The sequence below is a fragment of the Sparus aurata genome, chromosome 6, assembly GCF_900880675.1.
Source record: "Sparus aurata chromosome 6, fSpaAur1.1, whole genome shotgun sequence".
In the NCBI taxonomy this organism is placed as follows: Eukaryota; Metazoa; Chordata; class Actinopteri; order Spariformes; family Sparidae; genus Sparus; species Sparus aurata.
The window spans coordinates 6,795,312-6,817,537 of NC_044192.1; the positions used below are offsets into that span (position 1 = coordinate 6,795,312).

A 22,226-nucleotide genomic window follows, 5' to 3' on the forward strand; every position below is an offset into this window, starting at 1 on the left:
TGCCGTTTACTGTTCCAACTGTCTTTTTTAGGGACCTGATTTGTGCCAAGAAAATAATAGCCAGGCCACCTGCCAGTACCGGTGGCAAGTCAGCAAGATGGATCAATAAATTGTACATACTTACAAGCCACCTGTTTGATGACAGTAACAGTACAATAATAAATGAGGCCACGATGTCCTCCATATTGTGTTTGCACCAGTCGCCTATCAATCCTATTTTGCTCTGACGATTTGCTTCAGCTCAACTTTTACCCCCCGGTAATGGACACAGTCACGTTAGATCACTTCTTCTCTGCTACGGTCAGAACCCTGTCAGAGTTCGTCTGATTGGCAGAGTGGCTGCCGAGCTGGCCAATCGCAATGTTAAATGGAGCTGAACCCGTCGCCAGATGGGGTCCTCTACTGTTACATGGTGAACTGTTGAACCCAATCAGCACGTGGGCTGGTGAAGTGTGGACAAATGGGGTCACACCGTAATGTGTCAGGTGATACATATTGTGGATCACTCAGGGGGGAAATTGAGGTTTAATACACCTGTGGGGTGATTACTAGGGCATAGACTACAGGGATATGTTGGAACTCGTCTCTTGCATGATTGCTCGAGGATCTCCTGTAACTATAATGTGCTTGACAGACATAGACAAGCTCAAATTTGCACATCTATACATCTCAGTTGATTATAAGGCCACAAGCTGTCAGAACGTGTCCTTCCTCGCGTTTGCTCTGATGGGGCTAATGGGATAAAAAGAAGCAGGCAACACACTCACCAATGTCATGGCTGTTATCTAAAAATGACTTGGTTAAGTGAATACTAAAGAGAGTGTATTGCTTCACGCCAGATGGGTAAAGTTTTAAGTTGAAATATTCAAGTTCAGATGTAACTACAGTCTGATCAGAGATTCTACATCTTTAATGGCTCCTGTCTTGTGTCTGGCAATATACACTGACATGTCCAGCATAACTAATTTAATTATACTTCCAATTTATTATAATGTGCTATTTTAGTTAGCTAGTTTATCAACCCAGTGGTCAGAATACATGTTGGCACTGTACGTTCCTTCAAACCATGAATACATTGAAACTCAACTTTTCTTTATAGCACAATTTTTCACATTTCTTTAGGTTTGATATTTTAATTTTGTAGTGATGGTGCTGTTCTTATGATCTGGTTAAACAAGAGGCACAAAACTAACTTGGTAAGGGTCAAGAAAAGGTCATCTTTTAGCTTAAAATAACATTTGTGGAAAAGTTGTGATGTGTAAACAGTACATAGATGTGATGGTCTTGAAAGTTAGAAAATGTGAGTTAGTCATTATTTCGGTTTGAAAGGTAATCCCTTTCATCATTTTATGACTACGTACGCTATTTTAGGTACATATGAACAGTTAACCAAGAGTTGTTTTTTTTGCTTTGATTTTTGATTTTTTGATTTTTTTTTTTTACTTCTGAAGTAGGCATTAAACATTTAAGATCCACCGCATATCCTTTTATTCACTAGGGATTATCCAGTATATGTTGAGAATTCAGCACTTTTCAAAAAGTACTGCACTTAAACTCCATTAAAATGTCTCTTTGATATCTTATTTCCATTGAAAAACACGCATGAACAATAGGGTAATTTTTCTTCCTCATTAAAGCACATGAGGGTAGAGAGTGACAGGTGTGTTTTATAAATGTTTTCTTTTTTTTTTCCGAATTGATGCCCCTTCAAGATGGGTAAGCTGTCCGTGATTAGGTTACAAAGGCACTGAATGTGTTGTCATTGAAGGCATTCAGGCTTTTTTAAAAGAACATCTCGTCACTGCTGCCATTGAGGACTGCGGCGGCTATTACCAAGCGTGCCAAGGTTAGGTGCTTAAGCCGTTAGCTCCATGGAATCCACTGCCAACCTTGTGTTGTTATTGCAGAGGGGGCGAAGATGAGAGAGACAGGGGATTAAACTGAACTCCCACGCAGCAGTATTACTCTATTAATCGGCTGTCTTTGTCTATCAAGGTTATAACAAGAGGCTGCTTGGTGCATGTCTGTGAGAGAACAGGTGCATTCATGTGTAGCATCCCAGGGTCCTTTGCCTGAGGGGCTCTCGTCTTTCTTTTTTCCCCGTCTTCTTTTACTTCGGTGTCACGTCCGATTGTTTTTATGTAATTCTGATTCTCCCACTTGTTTTCCTTTATGTCAATCTTCCTTTTATCATTTTCTTCCAAACATTATTACTCATCTTTGTCGCTGATGTTTTTTCTTTTCTTCCTCTTTCCTTTTTCATGTTCTGGCTGTCTTTTGTCATCTCCCACATCTACCTTTTTTCTTCCTTTCCTATTTTCTTTAATGTTTCTTCCATGACATTAAATCCCTGGTCATTACTTTCATTACTACCCTAACTATTTCTTTATGTTTGTATCTTTGTGTTATGTGACCTTGCTTCCATTCATCCTCCCTCAAAGAGTGAAAGCATTATCAACAGTTGAATTAAACTACTCTTCTTTTTTGTCGAATAGAGCGATATGGTCGTGTTGTTCCTTGCTTGCGTATTGTTTGAGAAGGAAGGCAAATGTATTGTGCGGTTCAGATGTACAGCTCATACTCATCGTTTCCAAAGAATGCTTCGAATGTTCCTCTTTTTCTAGGTCACATGTTTTTTTTTGTGAGGAAGTTGTTTGTTCAGGCTGACGAGGGATGGACATATCATAGGCAGGGGCAGAGAAGAGTCACGGTGGGGGGCGTTAAGTCACCTGAGCCAATTAGAGGCCCCAGACAGTGATGATGACAGGATTGGACAAGGGGGGTTGGATTTGAATAGGGATATGCACCAACACTACTTTGTTAGGTTCAGGGAAAGATGCTGGTTTGGGTTCAAATAAGTCAAGCTTTGTACGTGACCTAACTTAAGTACGTTGCATATGAACCTCTGTCATCATAGTGTTGTCTGTTTATTTGTTGTTTGTGGGTTAGTTGGTTTGTCAGCAGGATTACACAAAACCACCATATTTATTTGCTTAAAACTTGGATTAAAGATGCGTCTTGGCCCAGAATAGACTCCAGCAGCTTTTGGTATGGTTCTAGACAAAGTGAAGAATCGAGGGTTGTTTTCCTGACTTTCTCAAACACTGCAAATTTTTTGACATTATTGTCAATATTTTAGGGCGTTAAGTCACCTGAGCCAATTAGAGGCCCCAGACAGTGATGATGACAGGATTGGACAAGGGGAGTTGGATTTGAATAGGGATATGCACCAAAACTACTTTGTTAGGTTCAGGGAAAGATGCTGGTTTGGGTTCAAATAAGTCAAGTTTTGTACGTGACCTAACTTAAGTACGTTGCATATGAACCTCTGTCATCCTAGTGTTGTCTGTTTATTTGTTGTTTGTGGGTTAGTTGGTTTGTCAGCAGGATTACACAAAACCACCATATTTATTTGCTTAAAACTTCGATTAAAGATGCGTCTTGGCCCAGAATAGACTCCAGCAGCTTTTGGTGTGGTTCTAGACAAAGTGAAGAATCGAGGGTTGTTTTCATGACTTTCTCAAACACTGCAAATTTTATTTTATGATATAACACTCCATTATTTTTATTTTAGGGAGTAAGGCATGGATCTTGTTGTATTTAGGTGGGTAGTATCTATGAGTGGGAGAAAAAAGGGAACTTTTGGGTCTTGGTGGAGGTATATGCTCTACGGAGTTTCATTCTAGTTAGAATAAGTCAGCGTGGGCTTTTGGCTTCTCAGGCGACACAAACAGCAGTCTCCTGGGTGAAAGTCTCAGTGCGCTTGATCCATCTATCCGCCCTGAAACGAGGACTAGGTCGCTGTTTATACTATATCACCTGACTTTCTCTTTTGCCCCAAGCATAATTACTACAGCCACCAGAGGTCCCCATCTATCAATAAACTTACATTTGCACAGGCAACCTTTATGGCTGAAAAAAAAAAAATAAAGCATCTGTATCATCATCAGACCAATGTTGAAATGGAATCGAAGTCTAAGCAGCAAGCAGAAAGTAAAGTCCTTCCCTTCTCTGCATTCAGAGGTGACCCTGTCTTTTACCTAACTTCCGTCTCATTCACTGGCTGTATTTCTCTCATTCAGTCTGTTGGGAGTCACCTCCTGGCCTCTGTATCAAACCATACACTGATAGCAGTGCTCTTATCAACATGAATTTGTGTCATCCTTCTGTAAAAATCTACTCTGCACACCATCCTTGCTTTCACCTTGCTCAGTTATTTTTTTCAGTCCTCTGTGTTTGTTCATTTGTTTGCCAGCTTATTTAAACCCTGTACTGACTGATATTGATAACGTATTGTCCTGCATGTCGGGCATTTCTTAGGTGCATGCTGGTAGTTTTAACCTTCACGTCTTTTTTTGTAACATTTGCCTTTGTGCGTTGTTTGTCCTTGGGCTGTTTTCAATGTTTTAAACCTGGAATATATTCGGAATGCGGAGAAAAAAAACTAAAAAAAACCAAAAAAACTTGTAGCTTTCAAAATTTTGGCAATCTTCTTTGTCTTCCATTCCCTTCTTGTTATTGGTCATGTTTTTTAAATGCACATATCGTGTCCATGCTCTCCACTTAAGTAAGTTTTACCTGAGCTTCAGGATGTGACTTACCATGGTGTTCAATTACATTTTTTTGGCAGCAGCAAATCCAAACGTTCCAAAATTAGATAATCACATTTGGCAAAAGAAAAGTTTTTGAAATGACCACACAGAGAGTTTTCACAAGATCTCCCTTTTATAGTCTGGTTTGTCAAAGTTTTCACAGAAACTGAATTTTAATTTATTATTTCCTCCCTTCAACATTTCACTTTTAACAAAACACTCCATATGTGCTGTTTGGGATTAACCTTGTCTCCTCATTGTGTTATTCACCATGATAATGTTTTCATCCCTCCACATGATGTATATACGTTCTGTTCTGTTCAAGTTCTTTGCATATGGTTGTGTTTAGAGTATCTTCACCTTGGGATCAAGTGTATCCACTGTGTCTTTGTGGTTAACATGTATGTGTAAGAATACGATGATGATGTATGATTGTCTGTTTGCATGAGTGCCTGTGGGCGTTTGGCTTTGTGTGCATGCACATGTGTGGTCCATTAAGTGTATGTGCTGCTATTTTTATGTGTTTGCCTACCAATGTGACTATGTGCATACCTGTGTGTGTGTGTGTGTGTGTGTGTGTGTGTGTGTGTGTGCGTGTGCGTGTGTGTAGGTGCATCCACCCAGGACTCAGATGCCATGGAACCAGAGAAGCAGGTGGACAGCACGGTGAAAATGGCCGGAGTGATCGCAGGGATCCTCATGTTCATCATCATCCTCCTCGGTGTCGTCCTCACCTTCAAACGCAGGTAGGTAATAAACCCCAAATCAGGACGTTAAAGGTGCTATGTGTAGCATTTTAACAATTAATGAATCTACGACACATTTCCCTAAACTTATAGACTAAACAGTTGGTAGCCTCTATTATGGTGTGTTCACACTGAACGCGAAGCAGATGTGGTTCTCTGGCTCTCTCTTCTTTTTCAACTTACCTCTGTCCTACGTTTACATCATGAATTAAAGTAGATTCCCCTTCAGCTCCATTTAGCAGTCTGCATCACAGAACATTAACCCCCGGCAATGGAGGTCACTGCTGTGGATCAGTGCAGGAGTGAAGATGAATCCCCTTTTAATCCCAGAAGTTAAAAAGATATATCTGAGCTCTCCTCCTACTCTTAAACATCTCTGGATCAGAGCAGAATCTGATGTGACTCTGGGTGTTTATTTCCTCCAGAAGGACTGGCTCTGCACCTCGCTCTTCTCTCCAAAGATGGCCAGCTCAGAGCAGCGTAGTAGCGGCTTTGCCTCCTTGCGCTGCCAAGCTTTCCCCATACAACACTCAGGAAAACCATAGGACACAATTTGCATATTTGCGTCTTTGAACTGCCTTTATACACGTCAAAAATCTGCTTCGCTCTCTGTGTGAACACACCATTCGACCTTTTACTGCTTTTTTTGAGCAAGGGGCCCAAATTTTAAAGGTAAAGTTTGCCCTTGTCCTGTTTTCACTAAGCAGAACGATAGCTGTTCATCCACAGGAAACTCAACTGAAGCTTCCACTGTTTCTAGTGAGTGCAGATGGTGAACAGAGCCTGCAGCTGATTTAAAGACCTGTTAAGCCATGCCAACAATAAGACCAGTGTTGGCATGTAGATAGAGGCTACTAATCATCTATGAGACAACTGTTCCATTTAGTAAGAGTAAGGTTTTGGACTCTGTTTATGAATAAGATACTAGATTTAAACCAGAATAGACATATAGACAGACAGATTTAAAGATAAACCTCATAATCTCAAGTGTCCTTATAGATGATATGCATGTAGAAATGAATATATGTGGACATGTAGTCATAAAAATACGTATTGATAGATCTGTAAATGTGTAATAGGGACAACTGAAACTAAATGTTAAATGTCTCTTATCTGTGTGTGTAGTTTCAGTGCCAGTCAACAGATTTACTTTTATCAAACATTGCAAGGAATGCACAGATTGTTGTGATTGTGAAGGCCACAAACTTTTATTCTTTTCTTCAGGCAATATAAAAGGTCAGAATTATGTATTAGAACTGGAGATGTTCTTAATCCTCTCTAACCCTGAAGGGCAAAATAAATAATAATGAAAGGTGTGCCCAGGGTTCAGATATCTTAAAACCCAGATGAATTGTATTACTTTTCTTTCTGTGAGCAGACATGCACAGCTTTCTGTGTCTGTGTTAACATGCACACTGGCTTGCCACCATCACCTGCCTTTTCTTTCCTTCACTTTCTCTCGTTCTCTCTATCACTCCATCCATTCTCCCATCCCTCTATACTCACATGATGCTTGTACATTTGCTTTGCTAGGACATTTGTTTGATTTCTTGTCATTTTTATCGTTTTTGTCGGTTTCTTACTTCACACTCAAAAAAAAAAAAATATGTACAAAACTTTCAGGAAACAATCATTAAAGTAAAGAAATGCTTTAATTTGACTCCTGCAATAGAAAATAAACACAATTACTTGGTTTGATTGCCTTAGGCCTTAAATCCTGAGACTTTCTTATAAGTAAACATGAAAATGATTGTTGTGGTGTAGACTCGAAAACACTGGGCTGTTTTCAGAGGGACTAGTATTGTTATTGTTAAAGGACAATTTTCTACCTATAATTTGGAGGATATTTGTTGTGAGATCAGGTGTGAAAGTCTTTTTGTTAAAGTTGTGTCTTTGTGTTTTTAAATGTCTAACAGTTTTTTCATCTTAAAGCTATAATCAATGTTGAAGTAAGTGTCACAGTAATGACAGAGCCAACATTTAGTAGGATGCTGGGACAGTTGTCATTTCAGGCAAATTTTTAGCACATCTCATGCTGACGTTAATATTGCTGCACAGCAGCTGTCTGTCCGTTAAGCTGCAATTTTCTTATGTTTAGACATTTATAATGACTTTCTGATTGCCCCATTTTGGCCACTTTTTCTTTTTTTTTTACTACTTGATCTGTGCATAGGTCAACAAAAAAGACTGAAAGTTCTTAGAAGAAAAACTGAACAGCTACGATTATCTTGCAAGCAGGTAGCTCCTATTTTCAGTGCAAATTAGCATTTGTTGCCAGCAGCAGAAAAAAGTTTAGATAACTTTCTGTAAACAACAATTAGTGTTATGTTTTTAACCTCTTCTATGGCAGTGATACTCAACATTTTCTAATTCATGATGAAGATAAATAGATCCACACGATTGTTTTGTTTGTTCATATCAGTTAGTAACTATTAAAGTCTCCCCTGGTTGACAGTTAGACCAGTGTCACATGAAGGGATAAATTAAGTTGTCAGTAACAGGCTGATCTCTGCGTGATTGCCCTTTAGGTTGTGCAGGATCAGAGGGTGTACAGGGAAACCCAACAGTAACACTTTAAAATAACCAACATTAATAAATAGTAAATTTATAGTTAATTACTTTTTTACTGTCGACAATGAAATGCTTTTATAAACCATTTATTAAGCAGTTATAAAGGTATACAAACAAGATTTTGCAACTTTATATAGCCATGAAAATGTCTATTGATGAACTATAATAAACATCATTCACAACTTTACAATAAACAGTTGCTTCATAAATTGTTTAAACAACGTTTCATTGTCTATTAATTGTGTAAAAACAATTAACTTAATTTTACTTGACTATACGTTTATTGATGAAGGTGACGATTGATTGGTTCCTGGTAGGAGCAGTTTTGGTTTGTGTTCATGAATCGTCCCAACGTTAGAGTGATTGCATGACGGAAAATGTTCCTGCTATTTTTCAAGTTGTATTAATTCTTCCACACACGACCAGAGCAGTCGCAGTCATTGAATGCGGTAAAATATGTGATTCAGACCTGGTGCCAATTAATTAATAAATTGATTAATTCATTTAGATTAATAATTGAAAAGAAAGATACGTTATGGGCCTTTTTAAATATGCATTAATTTTATCTGATTACATTAATACATGACTGTTTTTGTTTTCCTTTATTATCTTGCCTCTGGCCTCCTGTCATTTTTCAAAATTGGCCCCCAGCCAAAGCAAGATGAGTAGAAACCGGCTGGTACAGGAAAACATTCAGACACAATAAACCAAAAGGAGGAAAGAAAACAAAACAAGAGGAAATAACTTCTGTATGAATTTACAATAACTTCACAAACCCTGTCTAGTTCTCCTAGCATGTCCAGGCCCATGTTACAAGGAAACAGTACCTTGTATTCAGTTAGTCAAGGAGTAAGAGCGATATACTGTGTGCGTTCAGGCAGCATGACACTGAACATGTTCGCTCCAAGGATATCATGAATCTTTCAACATACATTTGTTGTACATATTTCCGTGCCACAGTGGCAAACATATACTAAAAGTTTTATGTCATAGAGGCCCTGAATGTGGCAGCATGGCCAAAAGAAAACACAGTTAACCAAGTAACATTTGTGGGAATTTACTGTGTGCAGCCGGGCAGCGTGACATTGAATATATTTGCCACAAGGATATAGTGAATCTGTCAACATACATATGGTTAGTGCCATGCATTTGACTGCACTGCTTTACGTTAGGGGGGAAAAAACCCACGCGAGCAGTACGATTAGAAGCTATTTGACTGTTTTTCACCACAGACATCCTCACGAGCGTGGTCGTAAACCACCAGGGAAACATGAAAACTCAGTCCACCAACAGTAATACAGTCTGGGAAGTTGGCAGATACCTTATTACCAGTCAGAATACAACACTTCATCAATTTCAAGTGAGCAAAGGAGGCTGGGGAGTCAGAGAGGGCAGGGGGTCAGTTGGCAATGCTAATCAGAGGCTAACAAAGAATATCCAAAACACCAAGAGGATAAAACTATATTAGAGCCAGAGGAGGAGACATGCCGGGAGTAACAAGAAACGTATAGTTAGAGACTTCAGACGAGGGTGCCGCTGGGGAATATAGGGGAGAAGCAGAACGAGAAAGCAATACAAAAAATAGGGAAGGAAGAAAATGTACAAGGTTCGAAGAATATGAGAGATGCAAACAAGGCAGTGCTGGTTAACCTGGGGGTCAAATGGATATGCTAATCAGATGCTAACCAGGCTAACGGGGCATAATATACATAAAAAGGCCAATTAGAGGGCAAACAGCACCATGGCGAGTGAGGGAGTGAGAAAAAGCGCAACCTTGTCGAAGAAGAGACAGAAAAGAAGGAAGCTGCTCAGATCCTCGTGAGCTCAAGTTAATCCAGGCCATCAGTCTGAGTTAAAGATCCCATGCAGGTCAAATGGAGTCATGGAGCACATATGAAAGTATGGCAGGGTAAGAAAGCAGGAGGACTTGCAGATGGAGGAAAGAAAAATATAAAGTATAAAGTAGCAGAAACTCATAAAAAGTAAAGGGGCAAAATGACAGCAAGCAATAGTGAAGAGCCTTGGAAACAGAAGAAAGAATAAGAATTGACAAAAAAGGCGTGTTGACAAATGGATTCGGACAGTGGGGAGGTTTACCATATCATTGACCGTTTTCTGAGGTCATCTATATTTCATTCCGCACACTTTAGCCAGTCGCCCGAGTGGCAGAAAAAAGTGGTTTTTTTCTTTAAAATGGAAAGTGTTTAACATGCCTTTCAGAGCCCATAAATTATTCCATGACAAAACTTTGTGAGCACGAACCACTGTCCAATTAATCTTTCAGAGCGCCGTTACACATGTTCCAAATGGACTTCGTTTTTCGAGGGAATGCCATGCGATGTTCCTAATAATGTAATGTAAAAGTGAATAACGCTGGACATGGCTGAAGTCTTAATGGGGATTCGATGTTTCTACAGCCAGGTGGCCCCGAGGGCTCTAAACAAGCAGCATTGGAAGACACACTTTTCATAAAAAGGTTGAGAGGAGAAGGGATGAATAATTAATGTTCCTCAAGCTCCCTAAGCGCAGGCTGATTTTTATTTATTTATTTTTTTGGGGTGATGCCAGAGAAGCAAATCTCGACTAAATAATTGAGAAAAGGTGACGTCTCTGGATCTGCAAATTGATGGAAAAATATGGAATTTAAATTCTTTCGCTCCTATTTTCTTTCATCGGCGCTCTTTAAAATTCTGACCCTGCAGCCATCTTCTGTGATTTTATTTTTATTCGAGGCTTCTGTACCGCCGTCATGTCCAGGTCAACATAAAAAAAGAGAGAGAGAGAGAGAGAGAGACGCAACCTTTATGGTCACATAGATTAGATGAAAACAAGCGAAATTTGCTCAAAGAAAAAAAAAAGCACACAATTGAAGACTGTAGGCAAACAAATACATGAACAACAGTTTCTGATATCACCCGTGGCTATATGTAGCACAGACCCTCATGCAGTGCTTCGACATCTGCCTGCTCACATTAGCTCTAGTATTCTGGCATTCATGCAGAAATATATGAATTATTAATTCTAACCCTCACCTGAAGGACTTTGGTGTATTTAAAAGATCCTGACAAGCAAGGCTGGGTGGGTCAGGCCCTACCAGAGCCATATCCATATGTTTTAATGTTTATTTAAAGTATGCACGTGTCCTCAGAGCAGGGTTGAACTCATTCTGATGTAAACATGGATGCATTAGTGAAAAATATCTTTGGATCACTTTCTGAGTGATTTGATGAATGATAGAATCCCTGACAGCCAATCAAATCCATCCGAATGTACAGGGTCATCAATAAGCTTAATTTTAGGGAAGTTTTTTCTACTAGTCTTTAATGTAACGATGGGGTCTCTGAAGATTGTTCTGTCATTCCTGATCTCCTCTTCGACGATCACCATTATAATTGATGTTGACTCACGCCGATGTATAAATTCCATTCGTTTTCAAAAGAGGACAATTGTTGTAATAGTGTTAGATTCTCCTTACTCCTGCCTCCTGTCGGTTTTATACTTGTTTCTCTGTGTAATGTAAAGCAGGCCCCGGTCATCACTGAACATTTTCCTCAGCTGCTGACACAGCTAGAGCTCGCAGTGCGTGCCGACCGCCACCATTTGCAGAACGCAACCGTTCATTAGTGTGGAAGCTCACATTGTTATCGTTGAAGTTATGGTTCTAGGTGTGGATGGCTCAAAAGAATGAGAATGCTGATTTCCCTTTGTATTAGCTTTAAGGTACCCATGAGCTGGTGGCAGGGTGAGAAGGGTTTTTGTACATTTTAAACCAAGTAGGATAAATCTAGGAACTAAATCTGAAACTCACTCTCTCTCTCTCCCTGACATTCACATATTTCTGTGACAGTTCTTTATGTAAGATTGCAATCAAATACTGTCTACAAGTTCATGAAGTCACTTAGAGACTGTAGATGGAGACCAAGGTGTTACCTGAATAGCAACAGGCCTGCCACAGGCTATAGACGCTGCAAGACAGTATAAGTGCCCACCAGAGCTGGGTCCTGTCAACACACTCACTCACACACAAAACACTCACACACAAAACACTCACACACAGACTCACAGACAGTAAAGATGTACTCACACAAGTAGAGCTGCAGTGGACAAGTAGCTGCAGTATTACAGTACAAATGACAGAAAGACAGAACCGTGAATATACCAACTGTGTGCAAAGATGTTCGACACACACGTACACACAAGAGTCAGTGTGCCTGCAATCCAGTATGTTCACATATCTATAGCACAGAATATGTGTTGCTAACATTTTGTTAGTGTATGCAATGAAACAGCTGTTGTGTTTGCGTGTCGGTATGTGAGAGAGAGGAGGCAGAATGTGTGTTTTACTGTATGTGTCAGTCCACATTGTGTTGTGTTGTACATCGCTCTGCTGAGCAGTTTTTTTTTTGTTTTGTTATTTCATTCGTGTGACTGGATATAAAATACGTGTGTTATCAAAGTCAGCGCCGTGCTGCCATCTCTTTGTGTGCGTGTGCGTGTGTGTGTGTTCATGTGTGTGTCCTCATGGCCTGATACTCCTCCCAGAGCGTTTGAAGCCAATATTGACAGGGGTAGAGCCATGGATTGTTACACACATGGACACACACACAGATTTAGAGAGAACTCCAGATGGGACTGTGGAAAGAGATGGTTGCAAACACAGACACGCTGCTCTCGGCCAAACACAGACCAAAAATATTTCTCTCATATCTGAGTCTGCAGTGTCCTTGACAGCAACACTTCCTTTAAAGTTCCTAATGGTTAACATTTCTGGATTAGTATACATGAAAAACTGAGATTTTGCGGGGAAATATTCAGGCCTGGAAATGCTTGAAAAGAGTCGTTGTCTACTAAGAAGAGAAGGCCATCTTAGATTAAGATATTACAAGAAGTAAGAGTGAGCAGCCAGACATGATTTCTTTTTAAACTTCAGAGACATGAATATTTAGAACAAACACATCTCATGTGTAAAAATTAAAACGGTATCGATACAGATTCATGAATATAGCTTGACAGTCATCAGTCACAGAGCACGGTATCATCATGACTATCATAATTTAAAAGCCACCCAACCAGAGAGCACAAAAATATAATGTCACCCCTCAAAAAGTTGTTCTGAGGCGGGAGCTGTTAGCGTTTGTGACATGTTGGAAAGAAAATAAAGAGAAGCTGATGTTGGCGGTTAATGTACCACATCTGCATGTCCAATTTAACATCTCTTTGTTAAACCTGCCAGGTTAGCTGAACCCCTTAAAGTTTGGTTACATCGGTGTTTTGACCGCTGTTAGTTTCTCTACATCACGCCGCCATTTGTATTTTTCTTAGCTTAGCACCCTTAGTATAGCAAGCCAGAAATGTCAATTCTGAGGAAAATTTGTGTAATAGGACCTGCTGTGAAAATGTAGCAAGCCTTCATGACCAGCAGGCGTTGTGTATGCAGCACAAGCTGGCTTTGTAGTTTGTCTTTGCGAATGCATCACAAACAAAGAAACTGTCAAGACAGTGAATAATGAATTAAACGATGTTGGCAACCTTTAAAAATGATTAGTAAGCGCCAGCTTGAGACCGTTGAAAAATGATTTAATTCACTGTGCCGGTCAAAGGCAACCTGCAACTTTTAAGGTGGGATGAGTTGAGGTCTTGAAGCAGTCTATACAGTTTTGTATCCACAATGTCTTATATGTCAGGGGGCGGCGAGTTAGCTCACAGGTTAGCACTGTTACCTCACAGCAGGAAGGTTCTGGGTTTGATTCCCAGCTGGGGCCTTTTTGCATGTTTGCATGTTGTCCCTGTGCCTGCGTGGGTTTTTCCACCACCTTATAAGAACCTAGAGTTGGTCCCCGAGCGCCATACAATGGCTGCTCGCTGCTCCTCAGGAATGGCTGAAATGCAGAGAAGAGATTTTTCTCTTTATTCTCTCTTTCTCAATATGACAGCTTGGCCATTCCATCAGTTTTTATTGGCTCCGCTGCATTTTTTTCCCATAAAAAATGTTTATGAATTTCAACCGGATTATGCAAGCTGTGAATATTCTATTTTCTCAGTCGGAGAAATAGAGTGCTGGAGCGTCGTTCAGGTCTACTCCGGCAGCAGTACACCTGTGAATATGTGTGCAAATAGATTCATGAGGCTTAGACGGTGTATATCACAATTGTGGTGGCTGTAGGAGGATGAAGAGTTGGTGGTTGTACATGAACAGAATTGGACCAGGATTTTCTTATTCTAGAAAATAGAAGGCAACAAATAAATCTTTTGTGATGAGATACCTGAATAACAAAGTAATTTATTACTGTGAGCTTTCTGCAATACCCTCAGACCTTAAATATTGTGTATATTAGATGCCCCCTTTCTGTAGTCAGTGTAAGAATATATGATAAATTGTGCTTTATACGCTAATATTACCTGAGATCTTTGCGAGAACACATATGGATGAAATACAGATGTAGAACATAACACTTTGACATGTAACTGATCCTCCAATTAAAGTCTAAAAGAGACAGTTTGCATAGCTGAATAGTAGAATATGTGTTTAATTCAGACTAATTTGCACTGTAAAGAAAATTGTGCTCTCACTTAGTGCTCAATGGTCTAATTCAAAATACCTTAATTGATTCTTTGTGCATTTTCCAATTGTGCTTTTGCGAGCCTATTGCACCTGAATATCTTAAAACTGATACATCCATTGCTTTCCACACTCAGGCTGATCCATTCCAGCTTACCAATCACTCTCCTCCTCCACTAGCTCTTAACATCTCGACAGCAACAGTAACAGCAGTTCGCAGACATCCCATGGTTGCATCTGATATCTCTCTCCCATAAACATCCTGTCGCATTTCCCCCCTTTCTTGGTTCTGTCCTAAATAAATAAGTAAATGGATAATTTATTTCTCATTGTTCTGGAAGGACGAAAATCAGTCAAGTAAGCGTTGGAATCAGAAGTTTGTGTCTGACTGAGTAACTAAATGTGTCACTCTGCTAAAACAGACAGCTGATTGGCTGAATTAATTCACTGGTTTTCTCTGAAGTCTGTTCTACAGGCTGCGACACAAAAAGAGATTTGAGACAGATTGACATGGTAGAATTTCAACGTCATCGCTCATGACGAGATGGGGGCGAAATTAATTATCCCAACTCAATATGGCTTCACGTCCACTCCAAGCTTCTCTTTACTCTGCTGTTGACTGATTCATTCAAATGTTTCCTGCGTCTCCCGCCTCCTGTTTTCTTTGTACAGTGTTCACGGAGCCCTCTCTGAGAAATTGTTCATGCCACTTATGAAACTCTGGGATTTGTACCTGTTAAAGTCTTCATGTTTGAAACTTGTCACCTTGATAGATCCTTCAGCCTTGATACATCACTTAACAGCCCTCCTGCTGAAAACCCACTGAAGTCCCACACACTGGCACCCGGTGGTGATTTATGCTGCAAGAGAAAGTCTGCTTTCCAACCCATATGGGGCTGGTCTGATCTTTTCATGGCTGCCTAAACAGATAAAAATCAAATTAAATCTGTTTTCCCCCCCCCTCTTTAGCCTATCACAGCTCATTCATGTTCACTGTTCTCCAGACACAGACACAAATTTGTGCGTAGGGCCATGTGCAACAGTTCAGAATTTGTGTAAAAAGGATTAGCGAGAAAAGATTGAGAAAGTCACAGCCCTGCAAAAACAGAGAGAACTGGAGAACAAACATTTTAGCATTCAGTTCATTGTCAGTATCAGGCAGCCATGACACTGGATATGTGCCAGAAAATAGTAAAAGTAAGACTCTGAATTCAGCCTTAGAAAACATGTTGTAGTTGCTCTACTCAGAAAACTGCTGCAAATAAAGAGGTGCAACCTTTCAGAGTCAGTGTCAACCCTAAAATATGGAAAAAAGATGAACGAGATTTCGCACCACCGTGGACGATGGCGCCTCTCTGACTCAAGTCTCACACCCTTTAATGTTTCTCTCTATCTTCCTGCTTCCTGTCTTTGGCTCCACCCCTTCCTGTCCCGTCCTGTACCTGCCTTGCCCTTGCTCCGATAGAGAGATTCACACGTGGAGAACTCTGAGCGTGGGGTATTGTATGTTTATTTCTAGACATCAACACATCCACTCCGTTCCTCACTGTGACTCTCACCCTGCCTTGTCTGGCTTTCAGCAGTTTTTCAAATATGCATCTTATGACTGACGTAGGTTACACCTGGAAAATGGATGTGCTATTTCCCGTACTAATCTGATTGAGTATTGAAAAATGGGAATGAAAAATGAGCCATTAGGCATGTTACTCAAATGGCCCAACCATTAAGAATAGCACAGTGAAGCCAACTGCCAATGAAAAACACTTATTTTATTTTATAGAATACTTTTATTCAAATGTCAGTTTATAGAAGTGGGACTAATTTGGTATAATGCTCAATTTCAACACCCCGTCTAACCTTATAACAGCAATAATGTGCTGACAGTGTGGATATACACGTGCTAATTGCCGTGGCTAAAAACCTCAAAATTGTTTGAAAAGAGCCCCAGAATGTTCTGTTCTAAGCAACAGTAAAATATGTTCTGGTAGCTACACATCCTTTTTCTGTAAGAGTGTGAAACATGAACCACCTCATATTTGAATCTCTGTGGCACATCTCATGTGTTGAAACCACATGAGGTTTCTCTCACTGCCATCAAACAGCCAGATCTGTGTCACTAAACGATTGAAATTTAGGTCTTTCTGATCTTGGCCATTATAGAAGTCCTCATTTATGTACTTGTCTTTTGTCGTCCTTTGTATTAGCACCATTATTGTGTTGTCTTCTTTGTTCTGCTTGATGGTTGAAAATCGATCTTTGGAAAGAAGTTCAAAATGGGACTTTTAAAATGGTTACTCATGATGTTTTGACATCATTATTAAGTTAACGAACATAAGATGCTTTTGGCATACCTCCCCAGGTATATTTGGTCATTTATTTCAAGTCATCTGTACGTCATTATTGCATGTCATCTATGCTCACTTCATTTTCTTGTAAAATGTGCACGTTTCACATGACTACAACGTCTCTGACTCATTGTGTCTGTGTGGTGAGAGGTGTTCGAATTGTTTGTGTGATACTCACCCGGTCATTTGCTTGTGATGCATTGTCAGTAATTATGAAATCTACTCCTGCAGTCATTTGCAAATGGAAACATAAGAAGTCAGTCAGGAGATTAAGTGTTCCCTTATTTTGCTGCTTTTCTAAAGTTGGAACAGGGTGGCATAATGGATTAGATCTCACCATAAAGCAAGTAGTCAGGCAGGGATTTTCAGAAGCGAGAATCGAGTCAGCACGCCGCCCCCAGGATTAGAAACAGGTTAAATAATTAGCACATCTTCGTAGGTCAGAAATTATGCGTTTGGCTGCAGCAAATATAACAGAGGTGGGAGATTAAGAAGGAGATATGTGGTAATATCGTGCCGAATGAAATGTAACGCTTCACAAATATCTCCACCCACACTGTTCTGGGCTCAAAGACAATCCACTCTGTGCCCGTCATGGTCGCGATCGCTTTGGAGTCAATTTTGGTCTATTAAGACCTCAGCCTGTATTTAAAGCTGCCTACATCCCTTAACTCAATGCTTCTGTGGAATCTTAACTTACATTTTGTTAGAAAACACGACTTTTGTTGAAATGTTAAAGAAAAATCCTTCAATGTGCTGAAAAACTATCTACTAGAGGGGAAAGAGGGATGTGGTAGTGATGTGGCCTCGCAGGAGGACAGAGAAGTGATCTGATGTGATTTTCAGACAAGAATTTAAGGGAGATATTAACAGTGATGTCAGTTTGGGCCATCTAGATAAAAGCAATATATTTCACCATCTGAAAATCGATGTTTAGCTGAAAGAAAATTAGAAAACTTCAGGCAGTCTTTCAACATTTGACAAAAACTGTGAGTTTAAGGATGTGTAGGTCATGGTGGATGGGTTTACTTTGTCCAGGGTTTAATTGCGACTTTCCCAAAAGTCTTTTGTTGATGACAGTTAAACGTTGATGGTGTAAAACCTCACCTTAACCTCAACAAGGTATTAGTTCTTGAAGCCCTACTTTACATTTAAGCCTCCATTTTAACCAGAGCTGTTGCAGTTATCAAACCTTGACTCTAAATGATTCCAAAGTCATGTTATTTCACAAAATTATCAGCTTTTCCACGCTGTAAGTGCACTAACTGCGAAATAATGTGCGATTTGAAAGGTGAGAACACGAATTGGAGAGTTTTGTTGTTGTGGTTGTCATACATGAAAGAGAAGCACTGTGACTATATATAACTGAGTTACTTTGTGAGCAGCATCGCTCCTTGAGGGAAAGAAAAGTTTAAAAAAGCACCGCTGTGATGGTTGATTCATTGGGAAATTATGACCCGAAGTTTTTGTAAAAATCTTAAATTACCCCCGCTTACAGTCAACCCAGTCGAGAAAAGTCAAGAAATAAATGATGATCCTTCGCACTGAGGGAGCAAAAGGACACATCCTCTTTCAGGACAATCTACTGCACCCTCAGGGGCTCGGTCTATGACAAGAGAATTGAGGCGATTAGTAGCTGATGTCAGCCCAGGGAATGGACTCAGGCTGATTCCTCTGCACATGGCAGGCTTTTACAAGGCCAAGTGGTCTGAAGTGTGTGCCTGTGTGTTTGTGTGTGTGTTTGTGTGTGTGTGTGTGTGTGTGTGTGTTTGTGGGTGTGTGTTTGTGGGTGGGTGGTTTTGTGGTCTGTGTGCGTTTTAGTCGCCAAATTGGGATTTATGCTGCATATACTCACATACACACACTGAGTGCCTCCATGCTGACAGATGCTAAACTCGTACTTATTCACAGATAATTTGGCGATGTTGACACACACACACACACGCACACACATACACAGACACACACAGATACACATGCCACAACAGAGCTGGACTTGACCTCCATTCTGCAAATGTGACACATGGTTGAATAATGGACTCTGCTGCTTGCTGAGATAAATGCTTGATGGTCCACTTACAGCTCTGTTATAATGGGTGATGGCTGGCTATTTACTCACACACACATACATACACACACACACACACACACACACACACACACACGCACACGTACACAATCGTGTACTGTATGATCACACATGTAGACTGGTACATCGAACAAGAGTCTTATGTTCTTGTTCCTCTTCATTCGTGTTGGTTGCGATAACATTTTACTCTCCAGTTTAATCACTGAGATCCAGTGATACACTGCTAGAAACAGCTGTGCAGTCCAGACTATTAGAGCAAGAAATGCAAGCTGTCAGACAGGTTGTAAACAAATCCACAGTTCAGCTGAAGCCAAATTATTTGGAGGTAAAACTCAAGGTGAAAACGCTTTAATCGTTTAACTGCTTTGTAAAACTGCTGGTGTTTTACAAGTGCGTTAATGTCTTTGGTGATAACTTCTCAAACGTTTTCCTGTGAAATTTAAGAGTTTTATACAACTGTGTAAATCTGTTCTTTATTTGTATTTATTTGTGTACTAGTTTACAGCCTGTTTGGTCAGTCTAAGCAGCAAAGAACTACATTATAAAGCAGCAAACAGTAGCCTAGAACAGACAAACCAACTCCAAACATCCAGCTTGATAAAATCTACAAATTTGGTCGTTCACCATCCAGAAAATCACCACCTGCACTTCAGTTAACCTGAGCATGGAGATTTAATTAGACTTTAATAGATAAGAAATCCCTCTGCCACGCAGAACAAATTTGTTTTGACATTTATTTATAGATTCATAATTTATATCCTTGCATTCATTCCAGAGTGCGTCCATACGCCAACGACATGTGGACATCTGTCTTGTAACAGAGTGCTAATTATCTACTGTGGACTATGAATAGAGATGGAGACATGTCACTCTAAGGGCATTTTTAAACCTCATTTATTAACTCACTATTCAACCAACCCTTATTTTTACCTTCAAATGTTTCCACACATTGTAACAAACACACATGAACTGCCGCCCATTAAGCACCTGCGTGTGTAGTATGTTGACAGTATTGGTGGAGTAAAAGGCAGCTTTCTCCTCATTTAGACCTCCTGCTACCTGTCTTCAGCTAGTGTGTGAGTGTGTATGTATTAACGTACTAACATAACCACATTTTTTTCTACCCATCACGTCCATGATGGTAATGAGGTGCTAATAAGCTACATTGACAGCATGCACATGAAACTCGTGTCAGTAAGATGCCTTATGTTCATTTTTCTGTGTTTCTGTGTCGAACATATATATATATATATATATTTATATATTTATATATATATATATATAGCCTGTGGGTGTATGTTGGTGTGTACATGACAGATTGTAGGCCTGTGTGTGTGTGTTCATGCAGCAGGTAAGATATTTTTCATCTAAGTCAGCCTTTAGAGAAAGCAAAAGTATTCCTTCATGACACACTATTCATTTATATAGGTATGATAAACTATAGCCGTCATGTCACTGTTGAAATGTGTGTGTGTGTGTGTGTGTGTGTGTGTGTAGGACAGGGTGGTGGCCAAAATAACTAGCAGAGACCCATGATAAGTAACAAATCACATCCATGTTGAGGTGTTAGTGGTGTGTGTGTGTGTGTGTGTGTGTGTGTGTGTTTTCAGCCGATAATATTCGTATAAGGCCATGATAAACTATAGCCATCATATCAGTGTGAACATGGTTGTGTGTGTTTGCTGCTGAAACTATTCATCCAAAGCCAAGATAAGCCTCAGCACAGCGGAGTGTAGTCTGATGGGTGTGTCTTAATGGAAATGCCCTCCATACAAAGCTAGGGGAAAAAAATGTCGCCGTTATACAAATACGAGATCTGCATCTATCTTTTCTTCCGGAGGCATGTGGCATAAAGCCGTGACAAACAACCTCGCCCGAGAATGTATAACATTGTACAATGTATAACAACCAGTGCAGCTATTGACATTCAGTCTTGTAGGAGTGCATTCAGGCAGAGTGGCTGGAAACTGCACATTAGGGGGCAGTAGGGGTAGATTTAATCTCAGTTAGAATGGTATTTCAAAGTCTGAAAGATTGCCCTCGTCTGAAACTGGGCGGTAGAATACAGTCTATGCAGTAGAGCGACTCTTGATACCGATGTTAGTAAGTCAGAAATTCTTAAAATGATGCATCTGCTCATATGCACACATTTTTGCAATGATCTCAAATGCGGTTATGGGACTTTTTCGTGTCAAAGATATGCAAGGACGTTCAGCTGTTATTGTCTTAAATGACAGCACTGCACTGAAACGTTACTTCATTTGAAATGGATTAATTAAGTAAGATATTTAAGAGAAAACATTTTTTTTTTCTGGGGTATTCCATTCTGCTTAAAAAGGTTAATGAACCTATAAACAAGCAGAATGCACAGTGCTGAACCAGACCAATTAACACTCACGCTGACGGTTCAGTTGCTGGGTGATACTACCTTTGGCTCGTCGTCCGTTTGGAAACAGAATGGCGGACATATGCTGCCTATGCCGCTGCCGATTTTTCTCATAGATTAATGTTTTGAAATACGAATGGATTGATATAAATGTGCACCCTGCTTATATACCAAAGGTTTTTAAAGGTCCCACAAGAATAGCCCTTTTTCCTATTGAAACAGGATGTTGGAGCAGGACATTAAACACATCCAGACAGTGGCAAAGACGTTTTAAACCATTCTGACCTCCTCTGCTCGGCCTCTGATGGGAAATATGGCTAGATCTGTTTAGCTTTCTACCCCAAAAGGCCAATGTTTATACCTGTTGGGTTTCAGTTAGACTGTTTGATCAGATAAAACATACGGAAAGAAAACTTTTTCTCACAACCAAGTTGTATTGAGTTTGTTGGTTGCACTTGGACTAGTTACGCCCATATTTGCAACATGACATCACCATTGAAATCTTTGCTTTTGAGCATGTTCAAAGAGTTTTTTAGGATGATAACAGGATTATTCAGCGTGCAGTATTCCCAGACATATATTGACACAATCTTGTGTTCATTTGAGGCAACATTGCGACAGCCTGAATCTTGAATGAGAAGATTCCCAGGATCTACCTGCTTCATGAAAAACTGAAGGGCAGATATTTGCGACTAGGTGTATTTGAGCTGAAATATTTTGTACTCTTCTCCTCCATTAATTGCAAAGACCTGGGTCTTTATGGCGAGTGCCCCTCATTAGAAGAGAGACGGAAATAGTCCATTTATAAACACTGAAGTCATGGACACATTAGGTGCCTGCAGGACAATGGTGTCACTGCCAGTTTTCATTTACTGGACCCTTAATTTCTTTTTGACGGCTTCCTGTAACAGATAGCCACCCATTGTCTGATCTGCATC

At 40.0% G+C, this 22,226-nt stretch overlaps 1 protein-coding gene across 14 annotated transcripts in view; it reads left to right on the forward strand.

Moving 5' to 3' along the window:
- ptprt (protein tyrosine phosphatase receptor type T) overlaps positions 1 to 22,226 on the forward strand; it is a 332,412-nt gene that overhangs the window by 214,614 nt on the left and 95,572 nt on the right. For 8 of the 14 annotated variants that reach the window (XM_030420578.1, XM_030420576.1, XM_030420582.1 and 5 more), the window contains one exon: positions 5,203 to 5,338. In XM_030420578.1, coding sequence (XP_030276438.1) covers positions 5,203 to 5,338 — 136 coding nt within the window. Of the gene's footprint in view, positions 1 to 5,202; positions 5,339 to 15,933; positions 15,967 to 22,226 lie in introns of all 14 variants that reach the window. The other 6 variants (XM_030420575.1, XM_030420579.1, XM_030420580.1 and 3 more) reach the window with 1 other exon arrangement.